Here is an 18124-nt window from a genome sequence, read left to right as displayed (position 1 = left end):
AGGAGAATCGTTTAGTCCAAAAATTAAGTCTATGGGCGAATTACACGGTTATTTCCTTTAATAATATAATACTAGAACGTGAGTTTTGAGACATTTTCTAAATTGATAGTTCATGTTGTTTTAGTGGTTAATTTCGCTTCATATATAATATAATGTATAATGAAGTATTATTTCTTATGGACTGCTTTGTATAAATATACAACTTAGAACATGAATTGACATACTATAATTATTTTATTATACTCACTTCTCCTCCCATTGGAATGTACCATAATAATTTGGAATGATTTTGTTCTGTTATTAGATTTGAAAAGTAGTTCATTACACAATACGTAACAGAGATCGAAAACGAATATTTAAAACGCTACAAACACTACTGATACATTAAAATGTACACATATGAACGTATTTAATTTAAATATTTCACATGTATAAGAGTGTACAATATCGCACGAGTGCTAATATGACCCCAACGGACGGCGTGCACCCCCGGCGCCGTCACACGGTGGTCTGCGGCACGCCGCGCACGAGCTGCGTGGCGGAGCGCGCGCGGGGCGCGGGCGCGGGGCGGCGCGCGCTCTCGCGGAGCGACAGCGACGCCGCCGACTCGGTGGACGCCTCCGACGGCGCCTGCGACGACTGCAGCGTCTGCGGCTGGCTTATCTGCGGCCCGAGACGGTTCCGGCGTCAGTTTGAGGATAGCGAGAGTTTCGCGGGAGTCGCGACGCGTCCCCGAGGGAGTGTGTCGCTTGCGGGCCCCGAAGGCTTCAGAGGATGGAGTTAGTCTCGATCTCATTCGTTCAGCTAGATTTAAAAAGAAACCCGAGAAGCACCAGCGAAAGAACACGCGCGGTTTCAAATGTAATGATTACAAATTTCGATAACATGTTTTATATGAAATAGTCTGGATGTAATCGTCTTAAATTGTATTAATTTTGTAATTTTAATTAAACTACAATTTGTACAAACTAGCCAAGTCAGACTTTAGGCAACAATATATAATCTTAAGTTATAAGAAGAAATTATATTTCATGTAGATATAAATAAATTTCAGCAAGGACCATTGAACTTGGTACCCATTTAGATCTCACTTCGTTTATCGTTGAAATCAACAACCAAGGTATGTATTATAATATTGGACATGGCTCTCATTTTTACATTTATGTTTTGATGGGATTTATTATTACCTCCTGTTGAGTTATAGTGGATGGTGTTTAAAAAGTTGAGATAACCTTAATGGTATACTAATTTTACAGGATTATATATAAAATATTCACCGTTCTCGTGAGTGTCTGCGGCGTCCTCTTAACGGGCACGTCTCGGTACTCGTATATGTTGTCTCTGGAGCGCGAAGTGTTCTCTATGCCGCTCTCCTCAAGCTCGGGGACCATGAATATGTCACCGTTGTAGTATCTGTCCGTTTCTCTGTTTAACATTTAATATTATGAGTACATGAAATATCAAATTGTGGAAATTGATTAAGCGTAAATATTTGTTTTACTAAATGAACCCAATGATCATGATAGTAAACATATCATAAATATCATAAAAAAGCTGTTGGTCTTCACATGGCTGAACAGATTTGAATCATACTTAAGAACACTCGATCAAGCCAATCTTGGGAGCCGACACCAAAGACACAAGTTAATGCTTAACACCCCTTTGCTCGCTTTGGGGGTTATGAAATACTTTATTCAAGTACACTAGATTTTTCCGTGAGCTTGGATACTTTCAATTTTGCATGTACTTTTACAATAAGCTGTTCTGTAGAGTTTATTCCTCGCTGGATGTCTTGTCTGAAGAATCTTAAAATGCAACTGTGCACTAACATGGAATATGAAAATTTTGGTACGAAATTAGATCCATGAGATTCTGAGTATACGAATCCAGCACATCTTAAAATTCTGTCTTTCTTCCTTCTTGAAACAAAGTCCACGTATAAAAATGTGGTGAAAATAAGTGTGTTTTGCAACCGGTTGTTTTAGTAGCTATTACGTTTTAGTGACCCGACCCGGGGTTTGAACGCAGGACCTATACCAATCCAGCAGCGAGCTTGCCACGAGAACAAGTCAATTTATGCATAAAACGACTTACTGAACCTTCATAATTTAGACAAAACACAACGTCAAGAAGCAAATATAAAGCGACAAGCGGTTTACAATAAAAAGTGCAGAATATAGAGAATTGACTAAAATAAATACACACTTTAAAACATCCAATGATATAGGCACTCAAAAATAATCGCACACCGTAATACTGAACATACATATTGAGTATACATTTATTTTTGAGTAGTGGTATTTCTTTAATTTGAATTTTATATTTACAATTCGGGAGCAACACCACATTCATCCCGAGATGAAATAAATGTTTGCTTTCTCACAAATGATCACTTAACCTAACATAAAAAGGTTTAATAATGGATATAAAGTATTTTTTTTTAACTTTAAATTACATAGACATAAATTTATAGACTAAGACATTACGTAGCATTTTCCAGAATGATTCTGACTTCTTCGTCTGTGGCTACATCCAGTGGAGTGTCCACTGGATGTAGCCTTCATCGTCCTTCAGAAATGAAGCCCCGGCTTCAAATAGGATTTGTGTGGATCTGACATGGCCACATAATGCAGCATAATGGAGAGCTGTCTGTTTAATTTTGAAATTGGATATAGAAGTTTATACAATTTTAAGCTCTTGATTTCACATTAATTTCGAGATGACGAAAAATAAAATTGTGTATTGATCTTAGTACAATTCTGCAATAACTTTTGTGTACGTGAAACATCTATAATCATAGTAAATTTCACCTACATTGTCGGTATTAGTTTCCACTTTGGCGGTATAGCCCTGTTGTGAAAAATTGTATCGTTAGTATGAAGCATTTCAATGGAAAATGTTGGGTTAATAATGTATACACGATGGCTTTTTATTTGTTGGGTTAATAATGATTAAACTAAAAGTTTACCTTATAAGCAAATTGTATTATAGAGGTGTTAAGGTCTAAATAGTAAATACAATTATTTCGAATCTGACAAACATGAATACTTCTTTAACAAATTAAATGTTAGTATAGATGTAGTGAATAATCCTTTCCTTTCGTATTTTCTCGGAAATGTTCGTTTTTGTCTTACTACTTCACTCGCACTCAGTACCCATCGAGACAACGTAGGGAAATGTCGCATTGCAAGAGGAAGTATCTATATAGAGTAGTTAATACCACAGAAATATTTTGTTGATATTTATGTTAGATTTTGTGATAAACTTCATGGACTCGTGTACTAATGCAGGCCACCTATATTTTGATATACTTTTTACATTTTACTCTTGTCTGTCATTTTTGTAAATAATAAACATTGATTTTATTCGATCCACATTAACAAATCATATTTATTTATATTAATTTCTCTGCTGGTATTTTTTGTTTTATGTTGAGGTGTCTTTTTTGTTATGTCATAGTATTTTTAATTAATTACAAAAATTTATTGTTATAAAAAGATCTGCAAAATCCTACTGTAGTTTTGACTTATAGTTAGACTTTTGGGGTTCCAATCCTTATAGAATCATTAGATCATCTCAACCGGAATTTGGTTTTTATCAGTGCGTTTTATTGAAATAAAACGTCCTCGGTAACTAGTTATATTTTTGTTTACCTAACGAATTCTTTATATTATAGAATCGTGGTGGTTTTAACATCTCATTGTAATATACGTCAAACGGGCAGTTTGAAATTTGACATTGATAAATAAAGTATGCGATTTATTTGATACCTAAACGTAATTTAATAATACAGTAATTCATAGACACATCGGCACCATTCGGGTGTTATCGTTGTTCCGAGTTTTGCCGATAGGAAAGGATTATTCACTACATCTATAATGTTACTATGATAAAAATTCTGTTGAATTAATAAGTGCCTCAGGGTAATAACCTCATTTTTTAAGGCTCGGTTTTATGTTAGTATGAATTCTGTTAAATAAATTAATTGGATTAATTCACGTAATACTTAACTAGTCTATTATTGATTATTAAACAAAATATACATACCGAAGTAAGTCTGACACAAAGATCGTAACCACCTACGGATACTGTATTTTTCTACTAAGTCACCTTTTAGCGTTCCTCCACAGCATGCAGCAGACCACCAACAGCACGATGAGAACGAGACAAGCGCTGGAGACCGACCAGAACGCTATTTGGAGAGGCTGCTTCGGTTCCCACCAGTACTGGAACACAATACATTCCATCAATGACTTCGTTGATAATTTGAACGATAAAAACCAAAACACAGACGTTACAAACAGTAACGTTTGATCAATTTCAGGCCAAAATATCGCGATAACTTAATATTTTGTGTTGTTTCGTTTATATATGAAACAAGTGTTTTACAATTGTTATAAAGATTTTAATTACAAATTTTCGTTAAGTAAATCAAGTAACCTCTGTGAATGGTGGATATGTAGGCACAAGCCTTCCAATAACCGTGGGCAGGTACACCGTCCAGAAGGCTAGTTTGGTCTGTCTGTAATTGAGTTGGATGGTCGAGTTGTAGGTCGTGTTCAGATTTAAATACCGGAGTTGTCCAGCCTTCGCCATCTCGAAGTGCAGGCCCAGGATGCGAGAGCGAGTTGGGTTACTGGAATACCAAAAGAATTAAATGAAATTCAATATGATTCTCGGATTATTCTAATTATAACCTGTGTGATTTTAGCACATCTGGGTACTGCGAAATAAGGATAGGTCGATAGGACTTCCTTATGGTTTTTAACATGAAAATTTAAAAACCAAGAGGTGACTAAGCAAAAATTCTTGGACCTTACGAACCTAAGGAAGACTTATAGACTTAGGTCATAACCATTTCGTAATTCCTCATATTAGGTGCTAATTTGCACAGGTTAATTTCGTGGTAAAATTATAAAATTGTTTAATTGTAACGAATTCTCCCAGCGGTTTTAAGAGCGATTTTTAGCAAACTATCCAGGAAATATATAGTACTCGCAAACACAGATATTATCATCTCTCTTATAGTTCGATGGAAAACTCCCACCGAAAGATCATGTTAAGGATGAAGGGCTTTATGTAAATTTCGAGGCACTGAAGAGTAAAACTAACACCATTCTGTTTCCGATAATTCGTTGGCAAAAATATTTTGGTTTAGCTTTTCACTGTATTTCCAACCTGAATAAGAAATAGGCACTTGCCAAGCGAGGTAGTTTAAATTTTTACTAGAGATATACATATTTATAAAACATACCCAAATCTCGCAAAATCAGAGTACGCCTTCATAAAGAAGTGACTCATGTTCCTGTCGTTCGGTGTCCAGGCCTGCCGGTCTATTCTGTGTCTCCTCGGGAAGAACTCCTGGTCCATGAAGGGAGCGCCCGAGAGGAAGAAGTGCTCCGTATCGTGTGCGTACTGGCGCCACTCCGGCCAGCGGAACGCCTCCACCGTCGTGTTGAGCACGTACATGTACACCGGGACGTTTTGCTCCAGCAGTAGCTTTACCATCTTGTCCGTCGGGGCGCGGTACAGGAAATCCGAGAGAAACTGTAACGGTACGTTCAAAGATTACGTTCTGTGACAATATTCAAATATTTATATTGATAGTGTTAGATGATGATGATTATAAGCAACTATCGGTGGTCGATGACATTGTTGATGCTATTGTCGGCGGTAGGTGGTGTGACTCACGTGCACGTACTGGTCGCGCAGGGCGCTGGCGTTGTGCGGCTCGGGGTGGTAGGTGTACATGTAGCGGATGGCCTCGTACACGCCGCGCGGGTTCAGCGTGTAGTTGTATCGGAAGACGAACTCCTCCACCTTCTGGTTGAACCAGCGCTCGTCTATCTCGTAGCCAGGCGCGAGGGATTCGTTGGTGTCTAAAAGGGCCGAAAAAATTGCTGATCTGATTATATTATATTAAAATAACGGTAATTTATATTGGCCAGTTTGGGGATAGACCATAGAGTTTTTCTGCGAAGGACGAACATCTAAAACTGATATAGATCAGATCACTCACGAAGGTACAAAATGTCTTAGTGTGTGTAATATGACTAATGGAAGAACAAAGACAGCAGACAAATAAAAAATAAAAAAAGCTTTTAAAAACAACCCTTTATTTAAATACGCAATACTAAAAAAAAAAAATGTTTACGCAAAAATTTTTACCGTTAACTTATAACTTCATTTCAAATTTGAGACAATTTATACGATATAAAAAAAGCCCAGCCCGAAATTTACTTGTGTAGAAAACATGTAAATTAAATAATTTTATACGAATAATTTCATCGTTTCAAACTAAACAAATACGAATACTTATATCCCTTGAATCTTTAACAAAATTTGAAACATTCATTTATTTATAATACAGAACTGTATACATATCATTTACAGGACATGGTTGTCCTAATTCTATATTATAGCACGTTTATAAGCAATATTTAAAACAAGTCTCTACATTATATACGATAGTCCAAGTGACTATAATTGTGAGTTCACTCAGGCTGCAACAAAAAAAATCCACAATTCCCCTGTTTTAATGTATGTTCAAAACAAAACCGCTCTTAGTAAATCTCTAGACAAAATATACTCACACAAAACATAAGCCGCCTCCTGTGTGGTCACGCCGGTCATGTATCTGAGGGCAGGATTGAACTGTCGCCTGACAATCAACTCTTCGGGAGTCGTCGCTAGGAAATGCCAGTCGCGTTCCCGCCAGCCGTCGTACCACTCGTCCCCGGGGAAGGTGAAGTTATTCTCGAGCACAGGACCCCAGGGGATGAAACCGACGTTGGGCTAAAAACAAACGATTCATATACTTGAAAAATACATAAAACTATGCTATAATTTCTAGATGCACATATATGTAAGATTTTGAAAGAAATTAAATATAAAATCGCTGTAAAATACTGCATGTAACTCACAATATCGAAACGTAACTTTACACAACCAATGGCAGCGAGGCGTTGCACACGCACGTCTGTGTATTCCACGCAACATTCATTTGAACGAGTGAGGGAGGGAGATAATTAAACAACTTCGACTAAATTACTGAATGACTTGAATTACATTACTGGTGAAAATTTAAATTGTCTGTATTCATTATACGTTTAAAAAAAAACGAATGCGTATTGAATGTCTGTAAAGTTGCAATGTGAACTTCTGAAGTTCAATTATAGTAATATAATATATGTAATTTTATATATAAAAAAATGATTATATTAGCCCATAACACGAGAAATCAAATATTAAATGATTGGTATGCAAAGACATAATAAAACTAGATGTACCTGGAACTCTGCGTTTCCCAGTTCATAAAAACTTCTCCCTTGACGTAAACAGTTGACAAGTTTCCACGATGAATCGATGGGACATCCGAGCAGCCTGCCGAACACTAACGATGTGTTCTGCACCCGGAATTTATCCTCTATAAGTGCCCAGTCAGCTAACGCGGAACCACTCTGAAAATAAAAAAAAAGTTTAATTAAATATTAATAAAAAAAAAATTATACGCAACACAATAATATTGGTATCACGTTTGAGTGCTTTTTTAAATAATTGTATTATAATTTTAAAAAGCATTAGCCGAGATGGTCCAGTAGTTAGAACGCGTGCATCTTAACCGATGATTTCGGGTTCAAACCCAAGCAGGCACCACTGATTTTTCATGTGTTTATAATTCATCTCGTGTTCGGCGATAAAGGAAAACATCGTGAGTAAACATGCATGTGTCTAATTTCAACGAAATTCTGCCACATGGGCATTCCACCAACCCGCACTGGAGCACCGCAATAAATATAAAAAAGATCTTTATAATTAAAATTAGTATTAAGCACAAAAAATATACACAAGTAATTTAGTTTTTTTTTTAAATTATTATTATATAGTCACTGTAACTCTAACCTGTGCTATAACTCTTGAAACGATATCTCTAGTTGGAGGATAAACAGCTAGCAGACCAGCTGAAGCGGCACCAGCGCCAGGCCCGAACAAGGTAATGGAACCAGTGTCACCGTTGAACGGCCCTATGTTGTCTCTCACCCATTGAAGTGCCATCGCTTGGTCTAGTATACCGTAGTTACCAGGAGAATTCTCATCGGCGGTTGAGAGGAAGCCTTTGAGACAAAAACGAGAAATAAAAGATTACTAATATTAGGAAAGGTTAAATAACAAAATTTGTGATAAATAATCTATTTTAAAAGTTGATTCTCACGGTAAAATATTTAATAATAAAAAAAGAGTATTTGGCGCAATTTTTTTAAATAACTTTTGTTCATTTATTTTAAAATATAATGTCTCACCCAGCGCTCCCAATCTATAATTAAAAGATACAACGATGACATCGTAGAAGGCGGCTAACATGTGCGCGGGAAATAAGTTGGACGCACCGGAAGCGAATTGACCTCCGTGAATGTATACCATCACAGGATATTTCTGCGCCGTCGATCCAGCTTCTGTCTGTTTAAATAAACAAAAAAAAAATATAAACGTGTTTTTAATTGTAAAATCAATACAAATATTATAAATGCGAAAATCTGCTTATTACCCTGTCACGGATAAAGTATTACAACGCATTTAATAATTTAAACACACGACCGAACCCACCCCCCCCAAAAAAGCTGACGAAGCCACGAACGATTCGAACGAGTCTCGCATTGGCGATGTAAGGAATGGTTAATATTTCTTACAGCACCATTGTCTATGGGCAGTGGTGACCACTCATCATCAGATGGCCCATGTGCTCGTCCGCCAATCAAGACCATAAAAAAAGAACGAATACCAGTAAATTATAATTTGTTAACCCATAGAACGTTGGAACATTTTTACTTATAAATAAACTAAGGCACCTACCCAGGCGGGCTTGAAATACCGTACCATAGAGTATATATAAGTATATTAATGAAATACGATTCAATGTAATATTTATAGTATAGAAAACTTATTGAATAATAAGCCCAATTCTAAAAATATTGAACTTTATTAATAGACTAAGCTTAAAATTGTCTTATTATACAAAGAAATCCAGTGTAATTGCAGACCAGAGCACATAGCTGTATATTTGTGCTGCAGAAGAGGGCTATTCGCGCAATCTATAACCTAGGAGCCAAGGAATCATTGAGGTATAAATTTAAACAAATTAAGATATTGACTGTTGCTTCTCATTATATATTCTGTAATGTTTTGTATGTACGGAAAAATATTAATTTTTATAAGAGAAAATGTGATTCTCATAACGTTGGTACAAGGAACAAACACCATCTTGTTACTCCTGTTACTCGACTGCATAGAGTCAGTAACTCTTTTGTGGGGCAATGTATACGCTTCTACAACAGGATCCCAGAAAGCGTTCAAAATGCTTCTGTTGCGAAATTTAAAAAAATTGTTAAGGAACGCTTGTGTACGAAAGGTTACTATACAATTAGTGAGTTTATGTTTGATAGCACACCTTGGGAATGAAACGATCGCCTCCTGGCTGTTTCTACTCATATACAATTATGTATATAATTAATTTGACGTAAAAAAAAAGACCCGCTGAGTTTCTTTCGCCGGTTCTTCTCAGGTCAGGGTGTTTCCTCCTCCGAACCGGTGGTAGTGTTTAATTTGACCATCAATAAGAAAGTGTAATACTTCTATATTGAATAAAGGAATTTAAGTTTGAGTTTGATAGCATTCCCAACCTTGGTGGCGCATTGGCGACGTAAGGAATGGTTAATATTTCTTACGGCGTTTGTTATTGTAAACACTACTGCGTTTCTTGTCGGTTCTTCACGGTAGAATCTACATACAGTAGCTTTACATTTAATTAAATTCTGTAGAATAACGATTCAAAAGTGATTAAAAAAGGATACTTGAAAAAAGGTATATTGTACAACGGTAAATTTGAGAAAATATACGTGAGAATAATAACATTTGTATAAATTTACATATAGGTATACATTATATACGGGGCCACGGATAAACGATCCTATATCACGTAGTACATAACTATATCTTTAATTATTTATATATTAAGCATTTCGCATTGAAGAGAATAAATAATGATTTGCATACAGCAATAAATAAACTAGAACAATGATCTATTGTTGCTATGTGGTCATTGTGTTTCATACCATTGGGAATATTTATTCCAATTCATTATAATACGAAGATGTATTTCAATGAATACCAGGGGATGGTTACACAAAAGGTGTAAAAAAATATATGCATTTTCGCGACAGAATCATGAGTGTTTGAAAGAAAAATGCCGTTAAGATAGAATAGTAAGAGCATTATTTTTAATTACCTTTAAACATCTTAGGAAATTCCACTACGAAATTGTCAATTTATCGCATACGAATTGAAATCTTATCGTTGCCGTTTAGCCATTTAACTCACAACGATAATGTTGCGGTTCGGACGAAGTCGGTAGACAATTAATCGTTTAATCTGCTATATACATAAAAGCGAATAATAATTTGGCAGGTGACAACCTTATAGGTTGTAGACCGCTAAGAATGGATTTTACGAAACCTCATCCTAAGGGAGTAAAACCGTGGTTTGTGTGTTTTATAAATTTCGTGAGTAAAGTCGCAGGTTCAGCTAGTAACCGATATGATAGAACTGAACGAAAAACTTGGTGGAAGGCCATTGTATCCATCTGGGTAGGTACCACTCATCAGATATACTGCCAAACAGCAGTACTCATAATTGTTGTGTTCTGGTTTGAAGGATGACAGCCAATGTAATCACAGGTACATGGGATGTGTTAGTTTTTAAGTTTGGTGGTGCATTGGCGATGTATGAAATGGTTAATATACATATTTTTTTTCCCAGCCGCCTACTTATATAAAAAAAAAATCGAAGTAGAAATGGCACTAAGTTCAAACTCAGTTTTTATTTTTGTGTAAATTAACTCCTGAACAAAACGCCATTGAAATAATTTAAACTTTACTTATCAAAAATGTCAATTCAAAATAACTCATAAGTCTAATCGAATAAAGAGCATTTCTCTTTGAAACAAAATACATATCTTGCATGAATCCGACGAGTACTACAATAACGTAAATTAGCTAATTAAACTTAATTTCAATTTGTAACGTTACCGAGTCACTTGGAGTGATTGAAGCGACGTGTGTCACGTCCGCCGTGTCACAAATGAATCATTAGTCAGGCTTTGCTAAGCTTTAATTGGTCTAATTTAGACTACACCGCCTCGGTCGCTTTTGATGAACGCGATCGTTTCGAACGTACTCGGAATATGTTTCGTGTTGGGTGCGGATTTAATTTATTTACTAATTTAAAATTATTACGTTTGAAGTCGAAATTTATTCTTCATAGATTTACGAAATTGTATTTTCAATTTGGAAACAAGTATATCAAATATACTTTTGTGGAAATAGAAATCAAACAAAAGACGCCGTATTAAAATAACATTTATAGATATCCTTTAAAATCATCTTATATTATATTTCTACATATCTCAAAAAATATTTAGTATTTTAACAAATTCGTTTGTAAAATATAAAAGTAAATAAATATACCTACAGCCCTACTATAACTTGTAATTCATAAGTTTCCAAAGCACGGAATTGTAAACATTGACAACATCCAAACTTCAGCAGTTTTTATATGTAAAAATGCTTCTACTGAGAAAATGAATACGACTTTTGTCCTACATCGAGAAAGAAACCCGCGACCTACGGGTTTGCAAGCAACTAGACTAAATAGGTAGTCAAATAATTAAATTCCCTTTCAAGATATTTGTTTGTACTTACATTAGGCGAGAATATGTTCAGGTATAAACAGTCCTCGTCCATGTCTCGTATACCCTTCGTAGCGCCCGTGAACCTAACTGGCTGTGGGCAGGCGGGCCCCCAGTCTACCGCCTGCATCAGCTGCCAGCCCGGATGTCTACGAGGTGGCTAGAACAATAAAAAAAATACTATAAAAAGTGAATAGTTTTATGAACAAATAAAATAAATTTATTCGACATCAAGACAAAAATGGTTTTACATTTTTAATACATGCAATATTATAGAATAAGTTCTATATATAATAAAATAAGGTCAAATGTATATAGACCCTTATTTTACCCGAGGAAAATGGGGGCGGATAGCTAGTATGTAATAAGACAATAGAACAAAAAAACTAGTAATACGTATATATTACCTTAAATCTCCCTTCTAAGACAGGTGGTCGAGCGTATGGTATACCAAGAAACACCGATACTTCACCCTGTATCCTCTCCACCGGTGTTAACCATGGTCGGTATCCTGAATTAGGGTCTGGGTTGTCGTATAAATAAACCTGATAAAACAAAAGATAATCACAATATTATAACAGCAATTACTATGCATATATTACATATATAATTTCAAATGTATTTTATTTTTTTTATGGTATAGTTAGGCAGACGAGCAAATGAACCTGATGGTGAGTGGTCACCACCGCTCATAGACAATGGTGCTGTAAGAAGTATTAACCATTCCTTACATAGCCCATCAACCTTGGGAAGTAAGATGTTATGTCCCTTGTGCCTGTAGTTACACTGGCTCAATCATCCTTCAGTCTGGAATACAACAATACTGGGTATTATTGTTTCGCAATAGATTATATAATGACTGGGTGGTACCTACCAAGGTGGTCTAGCAAAAAGCTCTACCACCAAGAACCGAACATCTAGACACGCGGTAGCGTGTCAGCCAAGTTCTAGTAACAGAACTGGCGTGCAGCACCGTGTGTAATATTACACGAACCATTTGGAGCCACTTTTGACCTCCTCATAACTCAAAAACTATTTAACATAAATGTGTCAAATTTGGCTCATATATTGAGACTCGCGAGATACATATGTGTTCCAAATTTCATAAACGCATCTCAAATGGTTATTTAGATATTAACGTCTAAAAATCGTCATTTTTATCACTGACTGACCTATAGATCAAAACTATAACCTACTTCCAGGTGACCTAGAAAGTTCAAATTTGGCATGCAGGTAGATAATAAGGCCAATATAAAGGAAAAAATCTGAAACTGGTAATTTTTTATCATTTTATTATAATTTTTCATTTTATTGGGTCTATAGGAACACTTATATACTTATAGTTCCTGTAATAACTGTAATAAAAAAAATGATGTAAGAACCAGCAATCAAAACTTATAACAGCCGGTCTTAATGTAGATTTTAAGGTCTTCACGTGTATATATAACAAGTTGAATACCACCCTTAAGTTTTTAAATCCAAATATTTCCGTTTTATTACTTATTAGTATAGCCGATTTTGGTATTTATTACGTTATTAACTAGCATTTAGCGCACATCAATGGTGCAAAATCTATATATATATACTTTAAAAAAATAAATAATAGGCATTTCGGTACACGGCGCGCGACGTGACGCCGAAGCAGCGGGATAGAAGCGTTGCGATTAAACCCTAACACGGACGTGTCTGAGCGAGTGGCAACCGCGCTCATAAGAATTATTTCAATGCCTTCCGATGGAAGCTGCCTAGTCTATTCGACTGCATATTTTTTGTTTGAGTATACTAGTATACAACAATAAAATAGGTTTCGTGAGACTGTAGTAGAGTATGTATATCGTAACAGGAATGATTTAAGTTTATACTCTAGCGCTACAAACGGGGATCCTTATTGCTTGGAAGAACAGTATCGAGCGAGCATGCTGATGTCAGCTAAGGACTGGTGAGTGGGTCCAATGGAAAAATAGAGAAAGCACATTGAGGACGTCGACAACAGCAATAGCGCACGTAAAATAACAATTCAATTTAAACATAACTTAATTTGCGAACTAGAAGCCAAACCAAGTTACAGATATTAAGTAATGTACATATATGTTCAAAGGAAACAATTCTCTATTTGCTTAGCATATTCTACTACTATACACAAATCACAAGGCCTTCGCCTTGAAGGTGCTCTTTTCGACATAGGCTCCTCTATATTAAGTAAAGAGCAGGCTTACGTTGGCCTCTCTAGAGTTAAAAACTTAAATGGAGTAACATCTTATCAATTTAGGTCCAAGTCAAATCAAGACACGAGAGAGCTCTATTCTAGAGTACAACCGTCTGCGCACATTATACCACCCCTACTTGGGCAAATTATGTATAAACAGAAAACGCGTAAAAAATATCCGGACACTGAATGGGCAATTCACTCGAACATTTCAGAGGTACCTACAAGAAAAATAAGAACGTATAAAAAAAAGACAATTATACCCCGTAAACATAAGAAAATAGAATAGCTTAACAAAAACCATTTGGTATTAAATTTGTTATTAATAAGTACCTACTAATAATTTATATACAAAAAGTAGTGATATCCCATCAAAAACATAAATGTAAAAATGAGAGCCAAGTTAAATATTATGATATATACCTTGGTTGTTGTCTTCAACGACAAAAGAAGTGAGATCTAAATTTGTGCCAAGTTAAATAGTCCTCTCTGAAATTTATTTATAACTACATAAAATATCATTTCTTCTTATAACTTGGGGTAATATATTGTTGCCTAAGGTCTGACTTGGCTAGTTCTTATATGTTTATAAACACAAATTGTAGTTTGTGTTTAGAATAACAAATTATAACTCAGAACATCTAAGAAGAATGGAGGACAGCTCAATATTGCTTAGTTAGTATTAACGCACATTAAGAGCTGCGATGGTCCAGTCACTAGAAAACATGAATCTCAACCAGATATTGCGAGTTCATATCCAGACAAGTACCATTGAATATTTGCGTGCTTAATTTGTGTTTATAATTCATTTGTAACTGGCTTAGAACTTACGAAGGCTATAATATAATTTGTATATGAGAACTAGCCAAGTCAGACCTTAGGCAACAATATATTACCCCAAGTTATAAGAAGAAATGATATTTTATGTAGTTATAAATAAATTTCAGAGAGGACTATTTAACTTGGCACAAATTTAGATCTCACTTCTTTTGTCGTTGAAGACAACAACCAAGGTATATATCATAATATTTAACTTGGCTCTCATTTTTACATTTATGTTTTTGATGGGATAATATATAACCATGGCATTTACAGACATGCAAAAAAAAACCATTTAATTGAAATTGTGATAAAAAGTGTTAAACATAAAAATGTAGCACAATTTCAAGTTTAATTATCGCATTTGCTGTAAAGTTAAGCTGAACAGCTCTTAAATGTCTCAATGCTAACCAAATCTTCTCTTTAGGAGGTTATCGGCCAGTGTTATTATACCAGATTTCCTCAAGAACATTTATTTCATATCAAGCATAAAATAATTATAAATAAAAAATAAATCATTTGTTATAACTCTTCCAAATTTAAATCAGCAGTATACAATAAAGATCTGTTTATAGTATCTAATGGACTCTCCATTCAAATATATAATAAGTAATTAAGCACTTTTAATAATTATATTTCAATAAGTTTTTAATATTTTGAATGCACACAACAATTTTCTTAGAAAACATAAAGAAAACAAAAGCCAATGACATTTAATTACTTAATTTAATGATCTTATCAAATCTGACAATGACTAATAAAACTGACTGACTTAATTTGTTTTTGGAAGAATATTTTGTTTGTGTAGGGCTATTTATATCCATTATATGGTTCTATTATTTTGTTGTTAAAGTAGATAAGTTAATAATGGTTACTAAAAATGCTTGTAAAAACTATACCAGATTAGGTTTTTTATTTTATAGAATATCTGAATTTAAGTGTTTATCATTGGCATTGGGAACTGACCATTATATTATTTATCGAGAGGATTTATTACATATTATTATTGCATACTTTCTCACTACATTTTTTATGAGAGTTTTTAAATCACTGAGCTCACCAGATGAGGTCAGTTACACTCGTCAAACTTATACTGTAACTTCAGTTAAAATTTAATATTTCAAATTTTAGTAGTTTTTTAGCTATTGTAAATTCTATATATACATAAAAATAACAAATGTACAAAGTTTCAATTTAATGATAATGAGTATTGTGTAAAGGTAATAGGATAATAAACAGACAAATACACATATACCTATATCTCAAATATATCACTGGATAATTGTAAGTTGTTGTACCATTAGATTATAATCTATCTTGATAGATTCTAATTGATGAAAGAATGTGAACCCTAAACCATAAAATACTGCTTAAAATTTAATACTCTATTTTGGTAGTTTAAAATCTATTGATGTATTATAATTTTAGTGAAATTGTAAAAAAATTATCATAACCTAACTGAAAAACTATAAACTATTGAAAATTTATTTTTTATTAAAAGATGAATAATCAAGTACAATCTCATGACATGACATATTAACGGTACTTAATGTAAGTTTTATATTTTATGTATGTATGCTCTGCAGTTTTTCTGTTACGTCTCATTTACTTGTATAGCTTAAAAATATCTTACCTTAAATCCTTGAACCTGTCCATAGTTAGTGTTAACAAAGATATCCCGCTTCAACTGACGGGAGTCTCGTCTCTCTCGTCCTTGTAAGTCCTCTCTCCATCCTCCTAGAACACCCGGAAACAGTGCATCTGGATTGTTTGGGTCGATGTTCTGGTAAAATAAAACAAAAGTACATTGTATTAAAGATACAATCTTAATTATTATTAATAGATAATATAAAATGTGTGATTGCAGAGAGATCAGTGGTCTTCAGCTTCGTATATTAATGTGTACAATGGATTGTATTTTTAAAATCCAAGAACTAATAATTTAGTAATGAATTTAAAATGAAACAAGAAAAGCCTGGGACTGCTACTAATGAACTAGCTATGTAACCTATTGAACTATATCATATGAACTTACTGTATTATATTTGAACTGATTATCCAATGGGTTACTTTCAATTGGATTGTATGGAAAGCCACCCGGTTGGTTTATGTTGGGATTGTATGGGTTGTATCTTGAAGGATCTGTTCCATATCTTCGGTTATTGTACAAATAAGTTCTATAATTACTATCTCCGGGGTTAGGAAGTTTTGATTCACGCGAACTATCTTGCTGCCGTGTGTTATAGTACTCGTTTTTATATTGTCCGTTGTACAGATCTTTGTTTGATTGAGATTTCACATACACGCACATACAAACACACACTAAAAACGTTAACACAGAATTTCCCAACATTTTTCACAGGCACTATGGTCTTATAAGATTTTAGGAGTGATTCACATATTATAAACACTAACCTTTCAATCTCTTTACTAAAATTATCAATGAAACTCTCGGTATACGGAAAATACTATATCGTTTATGCTATAATTTAAAATAAATAAATTCAGTAAACATAAATTTATCAAAAAAAATTGTTTTACAGTTTGTTATAATAACTATAACAAATGACGTATGACATAAATCTTTAATATCATAAATACTAAAAATCTAGTACACGGTCACAAAACACGCGAAAGCCTTATCAAGTTATCACAATATTAATCAATGAATTATCTGGGAAACAAAATGTGGCAACGCCCACGACTATCATACTTTTGTTTATCATTTCAAGTTGTTTCGACATCAGTCATTGTAAATTAACGAACACAAAGTAGCCTGAAGTTTGTCACATAACAAAGTACGTTTAGAAACAGCATGTTATGTTATTGTTGTAAAACTAAATATTAAACTTTCATCAGTATTTAATTTTTAAATTGAATATAAATATTCGTTTTAATGTAAAACGAATAAAAAATATCACTTTATTTTATAATAAAATATTTAATACCGCATTTACACATGCGTGCTCTCTTTTCTCTGCTCTATTCGGCAACGTTCGACGAACACACGTTCGTGTAGTGCGTGAGTGTCCGTACATTGCTGTTTGGCGTTGTAATAATTTCTACTACACTTTGTAACATACAACATAGACGTCACTATGTTTTAGTAGCATCAGCGTTGTAGTGATACGAACGCTTATGACTAATAAATAATTACTTTTTTAGTAGTATAATTGAAATGTATATAATATGCTTAATGTAAAATATTTCTAATTCTACTTAATCAATATCTCTATCTTACTTAGACTTACAAAATTATAATGTTTTGTATTTTTTTTTAAAACCTCAATTAGAACGACCCTTCTAATCGCGTGAAATAAGACCTCTGGCGATTAAAACGTCAGGGATGAAGAGCTAAG

The 18124-nt window shown here is 34.3% G+C and overlaps 1 protein-coding gene across 1 annotated transcript; it reads right to left on the bottom strand.

Annotated features, from left to right (window-relative positions):
* Nucleotides 1-459: 459 nt before the first annotated feature.
* Nucleotides 460-17499, bottom strand: LOC125065372 (cholinesterase). The gene is made up of 14 exons (XM_047672939.1): nucleotides 16801-17499; nucleotides 16399-16548; nucleotides 12148-12285; nucleotides 11754-11900; nucleotides 8301-8457; nucleotides 7903-8114; nucleotides 7290-7460; nucleotides 6594-6795; nucleotides 5692-5879; nucleotides 5255-5547; nucleotides 4441-4636; nucleotides 4111-4226; nucleotides 1278-1425; nucleotides 460-663 (listed from the first exon to the last, which is right to left on the bottom strand). The coding sequence occupies exons 1-14, from the start codon at nucleotides 17116-17118 to the stop codon at nucleotides 499-501; spliced, it is 2601 nt and encodes an 866-aa protein (XP_047528895.1). The 5' UTR covers nucleotides 17119-17499; the 3' UTR covers nucleotides 460-498.
* Between the last annotated feature and the right edge of the window lie 625 nt (nucleotides 17500-18124).

This window comes from Vanessa atalanta, chromosome 1 (assembly GCF_905147765.1).
Source record: "Vanessa atalanta chromosome 1, ilVanAtal1.2, whole genome shotgun sequence".
NCBI lineage: Eukaryota > Metazoa > Arthropoda > Insecta > Lepidoptera > Nymphalidae > Vanessa > Vanessa atalanta.
Note: the sequence above shows the minus strand (reverse complement) of the source record. Positions and strands in the feature narration are given on the sequence as shown.